The 23,396-nt window shown below is 46.2% G+C and overlaps 1 protein-coding gene across 3 annotated transcripts; it reads left to right on the top strand.

Annotated features, from left to right (window-relative positions):
• Positions 1 to 168: 168 nt before the first annotated feature.
• Positions 169 to 23,186, top strand: CUNHXorf38 (chromosome unknown CXorf38 homolog). 3 transcript variants are annotated; one of them, XM_032426566.1, is made up of 7 exons: positions 169 to 459; positions 612 to 746; positions 7,483 to 7,602; positions 9,197 to 9,346; positions 9,640 to 9,819; positions 19,735 to 19,897; positions 21,447 to 23,186. In XM_032426566.1, the coding sequence occupies exons 1-6, from the start codon at positions 244 to 246 to the stop codon at positions 19,894 to 19,896; spliced, it is 963 nt and encodes a 320-aa protein (XP_032282457.1). In that variant the 5' UTR covers positions 169 to 243; the 3' UTR covers position 19,897; positions 21,447 to 23,186. The 3 variants fall into 3 exon arrangements, with proteins under 3 accessions (XP_032282457.1, XP_032282458.1, XP_032282459.1); XM_032426567.1 differs by lacking the exon at positions 7,483 to 7,602 and having other exon boundaries at positions 171 to 459; XM_032426568.1 differs by lacking the exons at positions 169 to 459; positions 612 to 746 and adding an exon at positions 7,161 to 7,375.
• Positions 23,187 to 23,396: the final 210 nt, after the last annotated feature.

The raw sequence follows: 23,396 nt of genomic DNA, 5'->3' as shown, positions 1-23,396 counted from the left end.
GATAAAGGAATTACACATCTGCTGTCACCTAACACGGGTGGGGCAGGCGTACCCTTGAAGCCAGAAGGCTCCGCCCCAGGATCCAGGGCGCAGCGCGGAGAGCTCTGGCCCCGCCCTTCGCCCTGCACGTAGGGGCGGGCTCCGGGCGGGGCTGGCGGCACCGCCCAGACGTTCGCGCTTGCGCACTGCCGCTCGCCCCGCTTCTCGCCCGTGGTCCCGTACTCTCCCGGGCCCGAGCGGGACATGGTGCTGTCAGAATTGGCCGCGCGCCTCAACTGCGCGGAGTACAAGAACTGGGTGAAGGCGGGCCACTGCCTGCTGCTGCTGCGCGGCTGCCTGCAGGGCTTCGTCGCCCGCGAGGTGCTCGCCTTCCACCGCGGCTTGCTCGCCGCCGCCCCCAGCCTGGGCCCCCGCGCCGCCTGCCGCAGCGGCTCTCGGTGTAGCCCGCGCGCCCGCCAGGTGAGCCCCTGGCCCCCGCGTCCCCCGTCCCGGTCCCCGAGCGTAGGGTCCTGAGCCCTTCCTGGGGCGGGGCGGACCGCAACGCTCCGGGCTCACTTGCCCAAGACGCCGCCCCTCCCCCCCGGGCCCCTTCTTACCCCCGCCCCCTGTAGTTTCAGCCTCAGTGTCAGGTTTGCGCAGAGTGGAAACGGGAGATTTTGAAACACCACACCAACAGGAATGGAGACGTCCACTGGGGAAACTGCCGGCCGGGCCGCTGGCCCGTCGACGCCTGGGAGGTGGCCAAGGTAAGCACCTGCTCAGGAGGGTAGGAGGTGACCCACCAGGTAGCCGGTCACCTGGAGCGCGGAGCCGCATAAACAGATGCAAAGATGGAAAGAGAGGAATGGGTGTTTGATCTAGGGTCTAGTGTCCAGGCGGTTCAGAGCTGCTGTCTGGATCCGATCTAGCTTAGCGAAGTAGAAGCTTGCTTCTTTCTTCTAACAAGGCATTTAAGTTTGCTACCCCTGCTTGGACAGTTGTAGCAAAGATTTCAACAAGAGACGCTGACCCAAGATGTAGAGCGAGCATCATGAGCACAGGCCCAGAGGGAGAAACACATAAGGCGTTTTTGAGTGTAGGCTCCCTGAGTAGTTCATTTTGGCTGTAGGGTGCCATCAGGATGGCAGAGGAAGCCAAGGGAAGTTAGGGCTAAAACAGAAAGGACTTTAAGTGGCCAGGTAAGGAATAAAACTTTGGGGAGGTCGGGTGGAGTGGGCAGCCAGATAGAAGGCTTTTAGATCTTGCCACTCTGACTTGCCAGCTGGGCCAGTTGGGGATTTTTTTTTTTTTTTTAATGTTTTCCAGAAGCCCAGTAAGGGGTAGGGCAAGGCAAAGTCACCTCCTAACACACATTAACTTTTGTAGTCCGTCTACATGCTGATTAGCAACAGGCACAGGGTTGGTGCCTTGGAAGCAGGGATCAGAGTCCCAGCTCTGCTGCTGTTGTGTGACCTTAGGCCAGCCTCTGTTCCCTAAACCTCAAAAATGAGGAAGTTGGACTTGATCAGTGGCCACAGACTCGTGGCTATCGTGGACCCATAAACCCACCGCATCTACACCCTCATCCCAATTTTTTTTGTTTTTGTTGTTGTTGCCACCATAGAATTGCCAGCTCTTACTTTTACCTACAAAAGAAAGAAACTTAAAATTCTGCCCTTTACTGTGACTGTCCCTCACCTGTTTGGTCTTCGTTGCTGCTTTCATACCCTTAGAATCCTCTCGAAGCCCATGTCCCCTGCCCATGCCCCTTTTTGCTGCTGTCACCCACAGACCTTCTAGTCCAACCCCGGTGTTTATGTTTTCCAACCACATCCTCCTTTTTTTCCTCCTTTCTCTGAACTTGCACGGCCCAGCGGCAGCCCTGATGACACCATCACCTACTTGTGCTCAGGGGAAGAATCTCACAAGGGAACTGACTGGTTTCACTCTTAGTTCTTGATCCTGTGCCCCAGTGGTCTGGCCGCGGCTCTGTAGAGGGCTCCTGTTCCTGGGGACAGCTGTTGCTGTCTTTCCCTCGCCAAGCTCCGATTCCTCCACCCTCACTCCCAGCTGCTGACTCCATGCATTTTCCCTGCAGTTGATGCATGCCCCCACATACATGCTTCCTCATCTTTTTACCAGACCTGCGAACCTACCTCCACGTGCACCATCTTCTTCCTTCTGCCACAGAGGAGGAAGGGTGTCTCTCTTCTTACCACCTTGGCCCTCCACTTGTAGGTCGGACCGTATCCCCTCCCACCTGCCCACAGACTTTCAGGCCTCAGGTATCCACTCTGTCTCCCTCGCAGCTTATTCCCATCACCATACAGATAGCTTTAATATCGCCTCGGTTTATTCAGTTTTTTTTTTTTTTTTTAAAGACAAGATTAAACACAGGGTTACTATATGACCTAGCAGTTCCACTTCTAGGTTTGTACCCAATGAAATGAAAATACACATCCGCACAAGAACCTGTGCTGCATGAGTGTTCATAGCAGCACTATTCATGACAGCCAAAAGGTGCAAACAACATAAATGTCCATCAGCCGATGAATGGATGAGCAAAATGTGGCCTGTCCATACAATGAGATGTCATTTAGCCATGAGAAGGAATGAACTGGGGAGCCTGGGTGGCTCAGTCGGTTGGGCGTCTGACTCTTGATTTTGGCTCAGGTGGTGATCTCAGGGTGCTGGGATCGAGCCCTGCATCCGGCTCTGAGCCCAGCAGGGAGTCTGCCTGGGATTCTCTCTCCCTCTCCCTCTGCCCCCCCTCTAAAATAAATAAAAATCTTAAAAAAAAAAAAAAAAAAGGAGGGCACCTGGGTGGCTCAGTTGGTGAAGCGGCTGCTTTTGTCTCAGGTCATGATCTCAGGGTCCTGGGATCAAGCCCCCATATCAGGCTCCCTGCTCAGCAGGAGTCTGCTTCTCCCTCTGCCCCTCCCCCTGCTCATGTTCTCGCTCTCTCTCTCAAATAAATAAAATCTTTAAAAAAAAAAGGGAATGAAGTACTAATACATGCTAGGACATTGGATGAACCTTGAAAACATTATGCTAAGTGAAAGAAGCCAGTCATATATTATATGATTCCATTTCTATGAAATATCCAGAATGGGCAGATCTATAGAGACAGAGATGAGTGGTTGCCAGGGCCTGGGGGTAAGAGGGAGATAATAGCTAATGGAGGTAGAGAGCTTCTTTTTGGGGTGATGAACATGTTCTAAAATCGATTGGTGATGGTGGCAGAACCCTGTGAATATACTCAAAACTACTGAACTGTACATTTTTTTTTACTGAGGTATAACTGACATATAACATTGTATCAGTTTTAGATGTACATCATAAAGGTTTGATATGAGTATGTATTGAGAAATGATGCCACATCACTATACATAGTTACAAAAAGTTTTTTTCTTGTGATGAGAATTTTTAAGATCTGTTTCAGCAGCTTTCAAATATGCAATACAGTATTATTAACTATAGTCACTGTGCTGTACATTACATCCCCAGGACTTACGTATTTTGTAATTGGAAGTTTGTACCTTTCGACTCCCTTCACCCATTTTGCCCACCCCCACCTCTGACAACCAGTGATCTGTTCTCAGTATCTATGAGCTTGAGGTTTTGTTTCATTTTGTTTTAGATTCCACAGAGAAGTGAGATCATACAGTATTTGTCTTTCTCTGTTTGACTTGTTTCACCGAACACAGTGCCCTCAAGATACATTCGCTTTGTCCCAAAGAACTGTATGCTTCAGGGGTGCCTGGGTGGCTCAGTCAGTTAAGCGTCTGCCTTCGGCTCAGGTCATGATCCCAGGATCCTGGGATCGAGTCCCACATGGGGCTCCCTGCTCAGCGGGGAGTCTGCTTCTCCCTCTGCCCCTCCCCCTGCTCATACGCACACGCTCTCTCTCTCTCTCTCAAATAAATAAAATCTTAAAAAAAAAAAACTGTATGCTTCAAAGGGGTGAATTATATGGTATGTAGATTATATCTCAATAAAGCCGTTTTAAAAAAAAACCCTTGAATAAATATTTGGAAAATAAAATTTAAACAGAAAGAAAAGCTTCCCTTGAGCCATTCCCTCCAGCTCTCTCCCCATTTCTGTATCTGCCTCCCATACCCATACCCAGTGGAGCTTCTCAGAAAGGGTTTTATGCCTGCTTTCTCTTCCTCAGCTGTCGGTGACTCTTCAACCCATTCCAGCCTGGCTTCTGCCCCTGCCAGCCCACCGCGTCTGTCGTGTTGGGCATGCGTGACCTTCAGTTCTCCAGCCTTCTCTTCCTTCCTCTCAGGCATTTGGCATGACTGGCCCCTCTTCTTGAAACACCCGTGGCTTTGTGACGTCATTATCCCCGCACGGGCTCCTCCTCTTCAGCCTCCTTCCCGTCTTCGGCCGGCCTTTCTCAGGCCTCTTCTGTCCCCCTCTTCTGCTCTGGCCACACTGCCCCGGCTCGTGGAATTGACCATTAAATACTACACTCATGCTGATGGCTCCCCAATTTGTCCCTCCAGTCCTGCCCTCTCTTCTGAGCTCCAGGTGCCCCTCTCCAGGTGCGTGCTCCACCCCTTTCCTTATTCCCGCCTGGGCACTTTTGAGTTTATTTCTCAAGCAGGATTCATCATCTCTACTCCCCAAACCCACGGCTGTGCCCCAGCAGCCACGACCTACAACCACCCTCGCTTCATCTCTCCTGCTCACCGCCCCCTTGTTTACACCTGCAAACCAGTTTTGGATTCCTTCTCTCTGCCTCCTGCCTGGCCTCTGGTGACAGCCTCCCACCCGGCCACCTGTGCCGCTGCTCTGGTTGCCTCCGGTCGCTTCTGGTCGGTTCTCCACACAGCAGGCTGTGTGGTCTTCAAGGGGGAATTAGATTTAGTTTTAAATTAGCTTCCCTTGCGTAAAACCCTTGGCTGGCTTCCTGATGTCCTTTTTTAAAAATTTTTTTTCTTAAGATTTTATTTATTTGACAGAGACACAGAGAGAGAGAGAGAGGGAACACAAGCAGGGGGAGTGGGAGAGGGAGAAGCAGGCTTCCCAAAGAGCAGGGAGCCAGATGCGGGGCTTGATCCCAGGACCACCTGAGCCAAAGGCAGACGCTTAACAACTGAGCCACCCAAGTGCCCCCTGATGTCCTTAGAATAAACTCCAAACTCCTTTCCAGGGCCAGTAAGGCCCAGCGTGATCTGGCCCCTGTTTGTTTCTGCAGCCTCATCTCCTCCTACTCACTGAAGAGGCAGGAGAGGGTAATGGGACGCAGTAACATACGTTTCCCACTGCTGTGCGTTTGACATCTGGAACACAGTGGCACATGATACCATTTTAAGAAACTCCTTTCGGTGGCAAGGAGGCAGCAGAGCCTCCCTGTCGGCTTCTAGTTCGGAAGAAAGGGAATAATTGCGAGAATGAAATGTGAGTGTGGAAAAAACAGGTCTATATTGGTGAGAAAAGGCCAGGTGCAGGACATACCTTGTCATGGAAAAGAAAAACTATGCCTGGTTTTGCGGCACCTAAGACCCCTCTAACTCTGGGATCATCCTCCCAGCAGGAGCTGAAGTAAATTTTTTTTCCTTCAGTTTCGTTGCACTAGTTTGGCTGTGATACAGGAGTTAACTTGTGTGTTAACATCATAGCATCCATGGGCGCCTGGGTGGCTCAGTCGGTTGGGCCTCCGATCCTTGATTTTGGCTCAGGTCATGATCTCGGGGTCATTTGATTGAACCCCGCGTCGGGCTCCGTGCTCAGTGCTGAGTCTGCTTGGGATTCTCTCTCTCCCTCTCCTTCTGCCCCTCCCCCTGCTGGTGTGCTCTCTCTAAATAAATAAGTAAATAAAATTTTTTAAAAAAAATCATAGCATGCATCATAGACTTTCAGAGGCTCAGCATGTCCGTGGTTGTTAAGACATAGAAAGAGTGATGGTACTGGCTACTGTACCTTCTGATACGGGCCATTCATGCTTACAAAGTTCTTTTTTTTTAAGATTTTATTTATTTGAGAGAGAGTGCACAAGAGAGCACGAGGGGGTGGGGCAGAGGGAGAGGGAGAAGCAGACGCCCCGCTGAGCAGGGAGCCCGATATGGGACTCGATCTGAGGACCCTGAGATCATGACCTGAGCCAAAGGCAGACGCCCAACCGACTGAGCCCCCCAGGTGCCCCTACAAAGTTCTTTTTAATTATGAGAGGCTCCAGCGGAGGATTCCACCGCTGTGAGGAACGTAGCCCTGACTCTCCTTGGGGTGTGTGAGCCCTGACCACAGCCCTTTTTGGAATACCATTACAAGCAGCACTGTAGGGAGCATTGCGGATGCTTGCCTGCTGAGGTGTGTTTCTTTTCAAGGGAACAGGTCTCTTTAGAATTCTTATTGCAAGCAATCTTCATATGTCATCTTTTCTAGTCCCTTGGCAGGAATGTACTGGTGAGCTTCCGAGCTTGGTAAAGTTTTTGCATTCAGGTGTAAATTTGGGACTATTTCAGGAAAGAAACATACCCAAGCCTTGTGGTGACACCATTTTGGGGGTCCCTGCCTTAAAATCCTACAAAAGGCAAGATCATGCTAGAACAAGGCCCTTCTGATATATTGAGCATCTCAAACCCTAGGATTCATCTGTAACTCCTGGGGAGGTCATGCTCACCTTGCACCATCAACATAATAATTGCCAACATTTACGGCCTATTGGTTTACCATGTGCCAGGCACCGTGCAAGTGCATCCCCTGCATTAACTCATTTAATTCTCACGATGTCCTTCGAGGTGGATGAGGACACTTATCCCCTACTTACTGATGAGGAATCTGAGGGTAAGTAACTTGCCCAGGGTCACACAGTTGGCAAGTGGCAGACCTGGGATTTGAACCCAGCTGTGTCACACTGCAAAGCCCAGGCTCTTAACTTTATGCTACCACACGAACTTGCTCGAGTCATCTTTATTTTTTTTAAAAAGATTTTATTTATTTATTTGAGAACGCACAAGCAGGGGGAGCAGCAGAGGCAGAGGGAGAAGCAGGCTCCCCGTGGAGCAGGGAGCCCGACACGGGGCTCCATCCCGGGACCCTGGGATCATGACCTGAGCCGAAGGCAGATGCTTAACGACTGAGCCACCCAGGCGCCCCTTGCTTAAGTCATCTTTAAAGTGCCCATTTGGGAGTAACTATTATTTTTAAATTTCAAATCTTCTCCACAACTCAGCCACTGAAACTTCAGTGCTTCCTACCCGTGCGGCCTGCTTCTACACCATTAGGAAAGGACAGGAAACCAGTCCTGTTGAGTGTTTAAGTATTTCCGATAGCAGAGGGGACAGGCAGAGCAGCCCTTCAGTTACCACCCTTGGCCAAGGCTTAGCTCTGACACCAGTTCCGGAACTTACATTTTGGACTCACAAGGCTCGACCTCGAAACCTCAGTAAGAGAATTTCAGTCATCATTTGGGAAGCGGGCAAATGACACCTGCCCCTCTAGCTCCTAGGGTTGGAGGAGACTCAGGTGTCCCTTGTGCGTCCCCTACCGTAGGCCTTCATGCCCCGAGGACTGGCAGACAAAACCAGCCCCGAGGAATGTGATGCCGTTGCTCTTTTAAGTCTCATCAATTCCTGCGATCACTTCACGGTTGATCGAAAGAAAGTCACAGAGGTAAGAGCCGGCGGATTTAAAACCATACAGTGAGGGTCAGTCGGGTCAGTACTGTGAAGACCAGCTGAGAGACGCACCCTGTGGTGCCAAAGCAGCCGTGCACACATAGCACACAGGCTGGCCCCAAAACAGTGGTGTGCAAGGAATGTTAAGCTTTGGTTCAAGGTTGGCGTCACTAAGTGGGCTAGCGGGACTCACGGTGCACGCGCCTTCTATATGTCCGAGAAGCCCCATGCAAACGCAGGCGGGAGATTGACCCCTTAGTTCTCCCTCACTGAGGTTTCCCAGCACCTTGATCTTATACTGTTTGCTACTAAAATAGATAAATCACAAATTTCTCTTCCCTGGTATGCCATAAACAGAAGCAAAGTAATCTTCTATATTAAAAAAAAAAAAAATAGAAAAGCAGTGCATCACTCTGTCCATCATATGCCAGCATCTGAATCCTGCCCTTCTGCATCTCTTTGGCTAGACAATTGCAAGACCAAGGTACACAGAACTGAAGGAAATATAAACACTAATGGACAATGTCAGAATAGATCGCGATGCTTGTCAGATTTCCTCTGGGGGATTTAGACTTTCTCTGTTTCACCAGAGAACAGCTCTTGCACATTTATTACTCTGAGAGTCATCAGAGAGAGTATATAACATATCTGGATTATATATAACATGCAGAGAAAATGCATGTGTATTTTACTGGCATGCCAGCAGCTGAAAGGACTGAGAATCTTGCTTGGTATCAGCAGAGGCAAAAACTGTCACAGTACCAAGTTGACCCCTTTTAACCAAGAATGTCGAAGACTTTATGTGAATTATATATTAATATATGAGACATGGGGCGCCTGGGTGGCTCAGTCGGTTAAACGTCCGACTCTTGATTTCGGCTCAGGTCTTTGTCTTGGGGTCGTGAGTTCAAGCCCCATGATATATATTTAACCCCTTGACCCAGCTTCCTGGAGCTCCAACAATATTTAAAGGATTTTCGTATTGTCTGCTTCAGCCTTTGGGTGTACCGAGAGCCAGAAACCAATACTCTTGCTCTTTAGCAGGTGGTTTTAAGTTAAGAGATTTGAGGGATTGTGTAAGAGTTAACCAGCCAGTCACAAGATTTCAAGAGCTAACAGTAGTTGTAGGCTTGATTGTATTTCTTATTCCAATGACTCCCAAGTAGCAAGCGGTCGAACATCCCCTCAAGCCCTGGTAGCACCTATAGGCCACGCTTGTGCATTTTGTAATTAACAAAGCCTTTCTGCAGTTTTTCTTTTCTTTTTTTTATTCCATTTGACATATGTCATGTGGCATAGCTCTTTTTTTTAAAGATTTTATTTATTTGAGAGGAAGAGAGAGAGAGAACGAGTACAAGCAGGGGGAGCGGCAGGCAGAGGGAGAGGGAGAAGCAGACCCCCCCCTACTGAGCAGGGAGCCCGGTGTGGGGCTCGATCCCAGGACCCCGGGATCATGACCTGAGCCCAAGCAGACACTTAACCAACTGAGCCACCCAGGCGCCTCTGTAATTTTTCTTCAGAACTACAAAATCTCTGTTTATCCCGTCATTTGACTTTGAAACCTTCTATCCTCTTTGGCCTTTCGGTAGGTGATTAAGTGTCGTAACGAAATCATGCATTCTTCAGAGATGAAAGTGTCTTCTCTGTGGCTTCGAGATTTTCAGATGAAGATCCAAAATTTCCTGAATGAATTCAAGAATATTCCAGAGATTGTGGCAACATACACCAGAATAGAACAGGTAAAAATCAGATTTAACAGTTCTGGCATAAAGAATTAAGGGGGAAAAGACAACTGCAGCCACTCATTAAAAGTTGAAGTTTGTTAGATTTAAATGAAATTTTAGAATGTAAGCAGGGGGGAAAATGTTGATATGAAATCCATAATTGTGCTGGGCTTGAGAAGCTTTTCTGTGGCCATAGGATGTTGCTAAAGTGGATCCAGTCAAAGATGTTTAGTTACAAGTTCTTTGAGCAACCCAGTGGAGCATCTTTTCCATTCCATCATTCACACATCTGTTCGGTAATCCAACAGCTGCTGACATCTGACTGGGCTGTTCACATCCCCGCCGAAGATCAGCGAGATGGGTGTGAATATGAAACAGGAGTTTACCTGAGTGAGAGCCAAGTCAATGAAATAGAAATGGAATTACTAAAGGAAAAACTTCGAGAGATCTATCTTCAAGCACAAGAACAAGACGTGTTGCCTGAAGAGGTAAAAAAAAAAAGAAAAGAAAAGAAAAAGGTATCATATGCTTTATGTGAGTAAACAAAACAAAGAAAGGCGTCAGGGAGGAAGAGTCACTCATTTTAACAGACTGCCAGCTATGTTTCTGATTGAGAAGTCAGATCGTTTCCAGAAATGAGTATGCTTTTGGCACAGACCAATATTACCTCTCCACAAATATTTTCACTCAATCAGCAAACAGTTGAGTGCCTAATGTGTGCACAGAGTGGACCAACGTGGTAAGGGCTACAGCAGGATTCCAAACAAAGGCTCAGGAGGTTCTCGGCAGGTCAGGGGGGATTGCAAAAAAAAGACTTTGCCGAGAAGATGCCGTTGAGCCAGGACTAGCAGAATCACACAAGCGTGTGGCAAACTGGCAAGAACAGAAGGCTGTTGTTGGCTGAAGGAGCAGCACTTGCAGAGGTATGAAAGAATAGCGGGGCCGGAGCAGTGACAAGGCAAGCGTAGGAGGGAGGGTCCCGTGAGCTTGGAGCCGTGTTTTGAAAGGTTTGCTATGCTGCTCCAAGGGGCTTGGGCCTTGTTCCCAAAAAGCAGTGGGGAGCCAACAGGTGTTTTTAAGCAAGAAAGAGTAAATCGAATCGATCCGATGTGGCTTTTAGAAAGTTAACTCATGGTAGTTGGAGGCTGGAAACTAGCAGGAGACTAGCAAGAGGCTGTCACAGCCGTGTGAGAATGGAAAAAGGACAGAAACTAGAGGTGCAGCGGAGGGGCCGGATTCTGCAGGCATTACTTGGGCAGAGCTGATGGCTCTTAGTGGCTGCTTAGATTGGAGTGCGGCATGGGGCTGGAAGAACATGGGGAAGGAGGGGTTAAAGGATCAACAAGGTTTCCAGCTTAGGACACAGGCAGGCTGATGATGGTCTTAAGTCCTGCTAGGGAATACAGGACAAATGAATCCCCTTTGTTACATGCAAGGTATAAAAAAAGCAAACAGTAGTAGAATTGTATTCTAGTAAAGTTCATTCATGATTTTATTTATTTGGGTCCTTTCTCTTTTCTTTCTGATAAGTCTGGCCAGGGGTTTATCAATCTTATTAATTCTTTCAAAGAAACAGCTCCTAGTGTCATTGATCTGTTCTACTGTTCTTTTGGTTTCTATTTCATTGATTTCTGCTCTGATCTTTATTATTTATCTTCTCCTGCTGGGTTTAGGCTTTATTTGCTGTTTTTTCTCCAGCTCCTTTAGGTGTAGGGTTAGGTTGTGTATTTGAGACCTTTCTTGTTTCTTGAAAAAGGCCTGTATTGCTATATACTTCCCTCTTAGGACCGCCTTTGCTGCATCCCAAAGATTTTGAACAGTTATGTTTTCATTTTCATTTGTTTCCATGAATTTTTTAAATTCTTCTTTAATTTCCTGGTTGACCCATTCATTCTTTAGTAGGATGCTCTTTAGCCTCCATGTATTTGAGTTCTTTCCGACTTTCCTCTTGTGATTGAGTTCCAGTTTCAAAGCATTGTGGTCCAAAAATATGCAGGGAATGATCCCAATCTTTTGGTACCAGTTGACACCTGATTTGTGTCCCAGGATGTGATCTATTCTGGAGAATGTTCCATGTGCACTAGAGAACATGTGTATTCTGTTGCTTTGGGATGGAATGTTCTGAATATATTTCTGAAGTCCATCTGGCCCAGTCTGTCATTTAAAGCCCTTATTTCCTTGTTGATCTTTAGCTTACATGATCTGTCCATTTCAGTGAGGGGAGTATTAAAGTCCTCTACTATTACTGTTGATGTGTTTCTTTGCCTTTGTTATTAATTGGCTTGTATAATTGGCTGCTCCCATGTTAGGGGCATAAATATTTACAATTGTTAGATCTTCTTGTTGGATAGACCCTTTAAGTACGATATAGTGTCTTTCCTCATCTCTTATTACAGTCTTTGGTTTAAAATCTAATTTGTCTGATATAAGGATTGCCACCCAACTTTCTTTTGATGTCCATTAGCATGGTAAATGGTTTTCCACCCCCTCACTTTCAATCTGGGGGTGTCTTTGGGTCTAAAATGAGTCTCTTGCAGACAGCATATCGATGGGTCTTACTTTTTAATCCAATCTGATAGCCTGTGTCTTTTGATTGGGGCATTTAGCCCATTTACATTCAGGGTAACTACTGAAAGATATGAATTTAGTGCCACTGTATTGCCTGTGAAGTCACTGTTTCTGTATATTGTCTCTGTTCCTTTCTGGTCTTTGTTACTTTTAGGCTCTCTCTTTGCTTAGAGGACCCCTTTCAATATTTCTTGTAGGGCTGGTTTGGTGTTCACAGATTCTTTTAGTTTTTGTTTGTTCTGGAAGCTTTTTGTCTCTCCTATTTTCAATGACAGCCTAGCTGGATATAGTATTCTTGGCTCGTATTTTTCTCGTTTAGTACCCTGAATATATCATGCCAGTCCTTTTTGGCCTGCCAGGTCTCTATGGATAGGTCTGCTGCCAATCTAATGTTTCTGCTGTTATAAGTTATAGACCTCTTGTCCCAAGCTGCTTTCAGGATTTTCTCTTTGTCTCTGAGATTTGTAAGTTTTACTATTAGATGTTGGGGTGTTGACCTATTTTTATTGATTTTGAGGGGGGTTCTCTGTGCCTCCTGGATTTTAATGCCTGTTTCCTTCCCCAAAGTAGGGAAATTCTCTGCAATAATTTCCTCCAATATACCTTCTGCCCCCCTCTCTCTTTCTTCTTCTTCTGGGATCCCAATTATTCTAATATTGTTTCGTCTTATGGTATCACTTATGTCTCGAATTCTGCCCTCGTGATCCAGTAGTTGTTTATTTCTCTTTCTCCCAGCTTCTTTATTCTATATCATTTTGTCTTCTATATCACTAATTCTCTCTTCTGCCTCATTTATCCTAGCAGTTAGAGCCTCCATTTTTGATTGCCCCTCATTAATAGCCTTTATGATTTTGACTTGGTTAGATTTTAGTTCTTTTATTTCTCCAGAAAGGGATTCTCTTGTGTCTTCTATGCTTTTTTCAAGCCCAGCTAGTATCTTTATAATCGTCATTCTGAACTCTAGTTCTGACATCTTACTAATGTCCATATTGATTAGGTCCCTGGCAGTTGGTACTGCCTCTTGTTATTTTTTTTTGAGGTGAGTTTTTCCATTTTGTCATTTTGTCCAGAGAAGAATAGATGAATGAGAGAATAAGATGCTAAAAGGGTAACAACAACCCCAGAAAAATATACACTAAACAAATCATAGGAGACCCAAAACCAGGGGGAAAAGAAAAGAAAAAAAAGAATATGATCAGACAGGTGAATAGAACAGGGGCACACACTAGATTTGGGGTGTATTTTGGTCTGTTAGAAGAAACTGCCTCTCAAAATTTTAAAGAAAAAAGTACACACAAAAATAAGGGTAAATATGAAGGAATGGAATATGACTGTAAAAATGAAAATTAAAAAAGATTTTAAAAAAGGAATTGATAAGAAGTTGCTTAAAAATTTTTTTAAAAAAATTAAAAAATTAAAAAAAAAAAAAAGAGAGAATGTGATCAGGCCGGTGAATAGAACAGAGCCATACACTAGATTTAGGGTATATTTTGGTCTGTTAGAAGGAACTGCGTCCCAAAATTTTAAAGAAACAAAAACTTATATATATACAAAAATAAGGGTAAATACGATGAAGGGATGTAATATGACTGTAAAAATGAAAATTAAAAAAGATTTTAAAAAGGAATTCATAAGATGTTGGTTGAAAAGGAAAGAAGAAATATTCAACTAAAAAAATAGAAAAAGAAAAAAAGAAAGAAAATTTTAAAAATTAACTTTGAAAGACTAAAGCATCATGGGAAAAAAGCCCCCCTAGTGCTGGGGTTTTGTAGTTCTCGTTGATCGGTAAACTTGGTCTTGGCTGGCTGTTCTCACTGATCTTCTGGGGGAGGGGCCTGTTGCCGTGGTTCCCAAATGTCTTTGCCGGAGGCGGAATTGCCCCGCCCTTGCCAGTCTGGGCTAAGTAATCTGCTCAGATTTGCTCTCCAGAGCTTTTGTTCCCAGCAAGCTTTCCGCAGGGCTTTGGAGGCCGAGAGTGAAAATGGCGGCCTCACAATCTCCGCTCCGGAGGAGCCAAGAACTCGGGGCCCTGCTCCTCAGTGAGCCCCAGAGAAAAGCAGTCAGTCACTCCTGTCTCCCCGGTCTCCGGCCGTACTCCGTGCTCACCCGGCCTGTGACCGAGCGTTTCTATCTCTGGCACCCGACCCCGTGTGGAGTCTCCAAACCCAGCAGATCCCTGCGGTGCTCTCCTGCGCCGCTCCTCCCAGGGGAGGAAGGTGAGTCTCCCTGGATCTGCCACTTGTTGGGTCCCTGCTGGAGGAGCAGTGCCCGACTGTGCCCCGGATCACGGTTTATGACAACCCAGAGCTGAGAGCCCGCGCCTCAGCTCCGTCTCTGCAGCCGGCTTCCCCGCTCCGATCCCTGGGAGCTCTGCCGCACTCAGGCACCCCCGGTCTTTCTGTGACCCCGAGGGTCCTGAGACCACACTGTCCCACAAGGGTTCTACCCCCCGCTTAGCCACTGGAGCGACGTCCCTCAGCGGAGCCGACTTCTAAAAGTTCCGATTTTGTGCTCCGCGGCTCTGTCACTTGCCAGAAGCGGCCGACGGAGGCCCCCTCCCCCGCCATCTATCCTCCTGAATATCGCCTCGGATTCACTTCTCTGCACGTCCTACCTTCCAGAAAGTGATCGCTTTTCTGTTCAGAGAGTTGTGCTATTCTTTTCTTCGATCTCCAGTTGAGTTCATAGGTGTTCAGAATGGTTTGATTTGATTTGATAGAATGGTTTGATCCCTATCTAGCTGAATTCCTGGGACCAGACGAAATTTAGGTCTCCTACTCCTCCAACATCTTGGACCAACCCCTTCTCTAGTAAAGTTCAGACATATTCCAGTACTTGCTGGATTAGAGTTCTAGATCACCAGGAAATCTTGGGCGAATCATTTTACCTCTCCATTCTACCTTGTCTCCAAGGAAAGTAGTTTTGCTGGTTACCTCTTTAAACAGTGTTTATTTAATACAACATGTGTGTTTCATTCATTAAGCCATGCCCCTCACTGCTCCATAGGCCTCTGTTAACCATTTTGACCTTGACCTAGCTGCTTCATTCAACTTGGTGAGCTCCTTTAGCAGAACTGAGAACCACTGGTTTTTGGATGCTCCCACCCCAGCACACCATAGGCGTTTACAGTGATGAAAAAGATGGTTGTGTCTTCTATTCTTTAAATCCGTGTGTTTTATCTGACTTTATTTTAAAATACCATTAGAACCAGCCCCAGTTTTGTTTCTGCTGCTTCCATCAGAAGCCGTGTGGAACAGGGGCACCTGGGTGGCTCAGTTGGTTAAGCGTCTGCCTTCGGCTCGGGTCATGATCCCAGGGTCCTGGGATTGGGCCCCACATTGGGCTCCCTGCTTGGCGGGGAGTCTGCTTCTCCCTCTCCCTCTACACCTCCCCCCTGCTCGTGCTCTCTCGCTGTCTCTCTCACACACTCTCTCAAATAAATAAATAAAATCTTAAAAAAAAAAAAAGGCCGCGTGGAACAGAAGACACAACCAGGTCAGGCTTAAGGCCCCAGAGGTGTCAGTAGCTCCGTCTTCTCTCTTGAGGGAGGTGTAGTTCTTTTTTCTGTTTGTGTAACAAACAACAAAATGCATCCATAGCGGCGCACTCAAGCCAGGAGTCTATGTAAGTTAGAAGCTGTCAGGGAATCTGGCAGGGACCAGATCCCCCAGCTTTCCATGCGAGGCAGCAACCGCAAGGACAGGTGCTGACAGACTCCAGGCCACATGGCTGGCGAGTGAGGGCTGGCCCCGGGGGTCTCGCTGCTCTGGTCCTGTGCCTTTCCGCATGCAGCCCTGCAGCTCCTGTCTCACCAAGGAGCTAGCTACCGTAAATTTTGAACCCTCATTATCTCTGTTTCACAGACAGGAAATTGGGGTGAGTGGGCTTGTCCTCTGGGTCCCCGGAGTCTCTAGATAGAACTGATAAATTCTCATTTTTCATGCTTTCTGTTCAGTAGGCCATGGCATCTCTCTTGATATTTCAATTGATCAAAATGTAAGTTAGGATTGATTAGCATGTTATCACGAAGAAGTTGAAGGTTGGCTTTCCACAACGTGTGGAACTGCTCTCTTTTGAAAGTTCGGTACCATATATGGGCATCCATGTTCTTTAGCGTTAGTCTCCAAAGTCAGAGGATTTAATAAAGCAAATTTCAGTGAATCTAAAGTGCCATCAACTGTAAGACACCATGAATCCAGTTACTTCTAAGAAAGAAACAAACAAAAAACACCACTGCAGATTTATTGTAAGACACTATCAACGGTAAGGTGCCTTCTCATCTGAGATGCTAAAAGATGAAGAACCAGGCACCCAGGAATTTAGAAACACCATGCTTATAGTAGGTGTTTGTGAAAACAGCATGGCTAACATTGGAAAGCCACGTTGAGAAGAAATGGTTCGTGGTGGTAATTTACGGTGCCAGTTTCTGGCAGCGCATCACAGAGCATAGGGGTGCCAGGGACCACATAGCAAACAGAGCTCATCACCTCCGTCCTGTTCTGTTCAGGTGACGAGCCTCAGTGATATCTCGCATTATGAAAAGGGGTTCCCATTAAAATACACTCTGCCTGTAGAACTGTGATTGTGAAATGCATTCTGCTCCAGAGCCACGTGGGAGCAGCAGCTGCTCAGGCCCCCTGGGACATGTGTGGACTGTGTCCACCACGGGCCCATCCGCAGCAGGCTCCGGCCGCCGCCCAAGACCCCTCCATGTCGCCCTGCCAGCCCTCAGTGCTCTGTTAGGATCCAGTGGATTTAACCATTCAGCTAAAGCACGGCAAGTGCAGTAAGGGGCTGAAAAACATGTAAGGAATTTGTGCATTCTTTAAAATCATTACTGATTTCTTAAACCCTGGTGAGGGAACTGTCTCACCCCTGGGAACCTTGAGCAGCAGAGGCAGGGACAGAACGTACCTGCAGCAGTCGGGGAAAGGGTCGAAATGACCTTTCATTTATTACATTTCAGAAATAGTTACAGAGCCTGTGCCAAAGACCCCTGTAGGGGGAGACAGTCAACAGTCAACGTAGTAAGTAAATGACGCTCGTTAGCATTAGAAGAAGTGCTATGTGGAGCACGGTGTGGGGGATCAGGAGTTAGCAGAGGGGGGCCGAGTAGCAGGTTGTGTTCTGGTGGTCAGGGGGGCCTCGTGGAGGATTAGCCAGGCGCATATCTGGAGGAAGGGCCTTCAGGCAGGGAGCACAGCAGGTTGAGCAGGGCAGCTGGTGTGGGGGTAGAGAAAGAAAAGTGGGTGAGGACGATAGAGAAAGGAAGGTGGAGGAAGCAAGTCCTTGTGACCCGTGAGCTACTGGAAGGGTGGAGGCTCTTCCTCCTGACATGGCAGCCGTAGGACGGGAGCGGGGAGACCCAGGAGGAGACTGCTGCCCGTACCAGGTTCAGACCAGGGTGGAAGTGGAGACATAGGGTGGTGAGAAGGGGCACAGAGACACGTGCAAGACAAGCCCAAGAGTTTGGGAGAATGGAGGCGCTAAGCCTCTTTTGCCTGGAGCAGTGCATGGCTCGTAATAGACTAGCTCTGGATAAATATTTGTGGAATGAACATAGAAAGCAAGGGATATACCGGACATAACGCTAAGCACTTGGAGTAGATTATTTCTAGTCCTCATGAGAATCCTAGGTGGTGTTGGTATCACCATCTTTCATTTGCATACGTGCAAGGAAGCTCAGAGAGATCGGGTGTCTGGCCCAGAGTTACACAGCTGGTTAAGTGGTAAAGCTGGGCTTCAAAATCCAAGTCTGTCTGACTACATTCCATAAGTTTTCTAGTACTTTCAGTTTTTCCACCTCTATTTCCTCTTCTCCCTTTACCTATAAATGTGCATAAGTCTTCCCCATTCTTAATTTAAAAAATTTGTTTTGACTGTGTCAAACTGGATTTTTACTTTGTTCCCATGTGTTCATTTTGAATTTTGTACCTGTACACTTACTACTATTAAACATATGAATATTTTATAAATATTTAATAGTAATAAGTGTATACATATATGTAATAGTAATAAATGTGCAGGTACAAATGCCAAGTGAAAGGGCTTCATGTTGTTTTATTTTTTTAAAGATTTTATTTATTTATTTGAAAGAGAGAGCGAGCATGAGCAGTGGGGAGGGGCAGAGGGAGAGGGAAGGAGAGAATCTCAAGCAAGACTCCCCACTGAGAGCAGAGCCCATCAAGGGGCTCAATCCCACAACCCTGAGCTCATGATCTGAACCAAAATCAAGAGTCAGCTGCCCAACTGAATGAGCCACCCAGGTGCCCCTTGTTTTTATATATACATATATATATATGCAAATATGTGTGTACATACACATATAGAGATAGAGATAGATATATAGCCCTTTCCTACAAATGTAGGAGGTTTTAAAGCAAAAAAGAATTTTTAAAATTGTTTCCATCTTTATTGAGATGTAATTGACATTGCATAAGTTTAGGGTGTACGGCATGATGAGTCGACCTACATATATTGTGAAATGATCACCACAGTAAGTTTAATTAACATCCATCAGCTCATCTAGGTACAAAAAAAAAAATCTTTTAAGAGATGCGACCACTTGGGATTTACTGTCTTAACAACTGTGTATCACAAGCAGTGTTAGCTGTAGTCATCCTGTTGTACGTTCCATACCTAGTACTTACTTATCTTATAACTAAAGTTTGTACCTTTTGACCACCTTCTTCCCATTCCTCCTCCGCCTACCCTCTGCCTCTGGTAACCACAAGTCTGATCTCTTCTTCTATGACTTTGTTTTGGGGGGCTTTTTTTTTTTTTTTTAAGATTCCACATATAAATGAGATCATACAGTATTTGTCTTTCTCTGACTTCTTTCACTTAGCATAATGCCCTCAAGGTCCACACACATTATCACAAATGGCGGAATTTCCTTCTTGTAGATGGCTGAATATCTCATTGTATATATATACCACGCCTATTACCCATTCATCTATCAGTGGTTGCTTAGGTTGTCTCCATGTCTTGGCTATTATAAATAATGCTGCATATGAACACAGGGGTGCAGATAATCTCTTTGACCTGGTGCTTTCATTTCCTTTAGATATGTTCCCAGACGTGGAACTGCTGGATCATAGGGTAGCTCTATTTTTAATTTTTTGAGGAACCTCCATACTGTTCTCCATACTGGCTGCACTAATTTACATCCCCACCAACAGCTCACAGGGGTTCCGTTTCCTCCACATCCTCTCCAACGTTCGTTATCTCTTGTCTTTTTGATGATGGCCATTCTAACAGGCATGTGGTGAGATCTCATTATGGTTTTGATTTGTGTTTCCCTAATGATGAGCGATGTCAAGCACCTTTTCATGTATCTGTTGGCCAATCATACATCTTCTTTGGAAAAATGTCTATTCAGGTCCTTTGTCCATTTTTAATTGGATTATTTGGAGGTTTTTGGCTGTTCAGTTGTACGAGTTCTTTATCTCTTTTGGATATTAGCCCTTAAAAGCAAAAAAATTTGGGATGCCTGGGTGGCTCAGTCGGTTGAGCTCAGGTCATGATCTCAGGGTCCTGGGATCGAGTCCCGCGTCAGGCTTCTTGCTCAGTGGCAAGCCTGCTTCTCCCTCTGCCTGCGACTCCCCGTACTTGTGTTCACTCTCTCTCTCTATCAAATAAATAAATAAATCTTTTTTTAAAAAAAAATAAGCAAAAAAATTGGAGGAGACAAACACCCCCTTGTGTGGTCCCAAAACCATCTATTGGCGGACACATGAGCAGGAGCCGGTCTCGGACCTAGTAAGTTTTCCATCTGAATTACAAGCCTGCTGTAAAATGATCTAAGCCGTACATTGTATGGTTTCCTCTTGCAGATCTTAAATCGACTGCAAGTGGTGAAAGAATTTCTGAGAAGCAACAAGGATCTTAGAAATGGTCTTACAGAAGATCTGCAGAAGCTAGACAGCCTCCATCTACAGCAGCAAAAACCAGATTCCGAGGAACCTGGGGCCCAGAAACCTGAAGGGAAGGCCTGAGGTAAGTTTCCGCATATGAAGATAAGTAAGGACTGAATAACCTCATCACCTTGATGCTTGTTCTCTTATATAAGGCCATGATGAACACACAATTTAGTCTAACCTGAAGTTTCCCTGTGTCCTTATTATTTGAAAGAAAGGACACTGAGCTTTGTGCTCTAATTGATGGTTCTCACATCTGTGAAATAATTCAACATAATCTCCCTGTCAGCTTTGTTTAGTCCAATATACCTGAAGTCACTGGTCTAGTCTTAAGTAAATCAACTTTCTAACTTAATCAAAGGCCTGTCAACCCTAAAACGATGCCACTGATGCCTAGCTCTTAGCAACTTGTTCATTTCCATAAGAAAAACTTGTTAAAATGACTGTCTCTGATGTTTCACGGTTTTCCCTTCAAATAAAGAAAATTAGGTTTTAGGTTGCCCTTTGACAAAAATCAGGCGTGTTATGTGAAGGTCAGTACGGCTTCAAACTCAGCTCTTCTTTTCTATGCAAAAGGAAACACCAGAGTACCCCGCCCAAACAAAAAGGAATTTTTGTTGTCTTTCCTGGACTTCCTTTGACTCTTTGGGAATATATATTTTTTTTAATATTCATAAGCTTGGTGTCATGTTATCTGTAACCGCCCAAAAAATATTAGATATTGCTGTGTCAAAACTTGCTAGCATCCAGGGGTTTTTTTGTTTTATTTGTTTGTTTTGATTTTGGGGTCTTGAGGTTTGGGGTTTTTGTTTTTGTTTTGTTTTGCTATTCAGAAGGTGAGATTCTTTTCTGGTCCTAAACTTAAAGGTGCCTCACACAGTAAGGTCTGTGTTTGGCCCGGCCTGTGTGAAGGGTCACACAGAGTTCTCTGCCCCCTGGCACCCAAGCCCTCTCCCCACACCCATTCCTGAAAGTCTCATTTACGAGGATGCCCAAGGGGTGGGCTGTGATATAAATGTTGAGATATAAATCCTTCCTTTTTGGAAGAAGGCAAGAAAACAAATCCCCTGAAAGGCCATTTCCTAGCCTTTTCCAGTTAGTACAGAACTGTTGCTCCCCGTTTCTGGGAGGCCGGGGCAGGAGGGCGAGGAGGTGGGCCCAGGCTGGTCAGGGGGCACCGGAGAACACAGTGACTTGACTGACCAAAGCAGGCAGAGGGCCCAAGCCAGCATCACAGATGGGGAAGTCGGGGAAAGCTCCGCAGTTGCTGGCTTGTGTGTGGTACTCCTGGGAAAAGTCACCTCCCGTGGCCATCGCAGCTCTTTCTGGTCAGTTCTATATATTCCGAGTGCCGAGCACAGGGCCCAGCCCTCGTGTGCTCTGTGGCTATTTGTTGACAGAAGGATCCACCGACAATTTATTCTTACACATGAATGTGTGTCATACTGTTAAACTAAGCCTGGTCCTTTGTTAATGAGATTTAAGGATGAAATGTCACCATTCTTATGGAAATTCAGAGGCATCAGTCTCTTTGCACAGATTGACAAATTCATTTGTGACTGCCTCTATTGCTTTACCCCAAGAGTCTTCCACTTCTGACTTTGTCCTGTTTGTTTCCTCAACTGCAGAACCCCTGTCCAGTCGTTTGCAGTGGTCCAGGGGATCAGCCTCACCCTCCCCTCCATCTGCTCCTTTTCAAAGCCAGCAGCACTTAACTGGGCCAGGTCACCTCTGGACCTTCGGGGACAGAAGTGCCACCTGCCCCGCTCCCTGGAGGAAGTGCTTCCACTCTAAGCCCAAAGGAAACCATCCTTCACTTGTCCAGCTGCCCATCAAGGACGTGGTCTGTAGACACTGGGCAGGGGGTGGGGGTATATTTGGTATGTTTTTACATTAAAATGCACGTATGTAATGCTGTAAACCCCGGATGAATGCAAATGTGCCTGTAACTATTTGGTCTTGAATCGTACATTTTCTTTGTCCGTTCACTTCACGCCGTTCCTTCAGAAGACTTCCATAGTAAAGTAAGAATCTTCATTCATCTCGCAACTATGCCCAAACTAAGAAATTTGCCGAGACGTTTCCCAGCTTCTAGATGTAAGGTATATCTAGAAGGCGGGATCCAATTAAATCTTGATTCACTAACCAAGTTAAGACCTGATTTCTAGCTTTAGGAACTTGTGGTTATGAACACTTTCGTTTCATCCCCCCTGTATCCAGTTAGCTTCTCCTTCTCTCTCCAACATTTATCAAGTGTCCCACCACAGCCGGGCGCTGAAATGGATGCAGATGTGAGGATTTATAAGATGTGGACAATGGTATACATGCCATCATCTCTGGATTTATTGTCTGCTCTGATAAATGAAAGATACTGTGCAGAAAACATTATACTGGCAACAATTTAATTACCTTGAAATCGAAGAAAGGGAAGACATGTCCAGAGAGGGCTTTAAAGCAAATGGAGTGTGCACGGGGACGTCAACCTGTGGGCCTCTCCTCTACGGATCTGTGCACGTGGCACAGGATGTGCACACAAGGGTGCTCATAGCAGCGCTGGCCGCCGGGCATCAAGAGACGACTGGGTAAATCCCAGCGCATCCATGCCACAGAGCATTATGCAGCTGTAAAGAAGAATGTTGTAATGCTGCAATGCAGTAGTATGGAATGCTCTCTAACACACACGAAACGTAAAAGCAGAATGTTTAACAACGCATGGCATGCTGTAAAACTATTTGTCTTTTTCAGTAAAAGGTCTGGAAAGTTGTGTGCCTTTCCCAGGCTCCTTTGCTGGGTTACCTCTGGGAGAGGAATTCGGGTCGAGGGGGTTGGTTAGCAGAAATCTGGCTTTTCTGTTTTGGGCCTCATCCCATATGAAATTTGTGCAACAAACACGTGCTCCTGGTATTTTGAAAGTTCTTAATTACAGTTTGTTCATTTCAAGACAAGAGACATGAACAATACAAATTCAAACTATAAGACTTAACGTGTCACATTTCCTGGAATAGGTTGTAGCCTCCCATTTTTGTAGGTGTCAGCTCCACCTCCAGGGGCACTTGGGAGGCGTCAGGGTCCAGAGAAGCCCAGGAAGTGGTCTCTTTTCCACACAGGGCTGTTTTGTCTCCAAGGGCCTGGTTTTCATTCAGCAATATGATTTACTCTCTCCGCCTCTCCCTGCGACACAATATATGGAAAGAATAAGAGGAGAAAAAGTTTCGGCATTAGGGTTGCAAAGGTAAGGCAGTTCTTTGCATTTTAGCCTGTGCTTTGCCAGGGAACTCAGAGGACCTAAGGAGAAGGACGTTACTTATAAAACTCAGTATAAAACACGAATTCTGGGGCACCTGGGTGGCTCAGTCATTGGGCGTCTGCCTTCGGCTCAGGTCATGAGCCCAGGGTCCTGGGATCGAGCCCCACGTCGGGCTCCCTGCTCCGTAGGAAGCCTGCTTCTCCCTCTCCCACTCCCCCTGCTTGTGTTCCCTCTCTTGCTGTCTCTCTGTCAAATAAAATCTTAAAATAAATAAATAAATAAATAAATATAAAAAATAAAACACGAATTCTGGGTAATAACAAAAGTGTGT

Source organism: Phoca vitulina, unplaced genomic scaffold (genome assembly GCF_004348235.1).
Source record: "Phoca vitulina isolate PV1807 unplaced genomic scaffold, GSC_HSeal_1.0 scaffold35, whole genome shotgun sequence".
Taxonomy (NCBI): Eukaryota; Metazoa; Chordata; class Mammalia; order Carnivora; family Phocidae; genus Phoca; species Phoca vitulina.
This window is presented reverse-complemented; position numbering and strand designations above follow the sequence as displayed.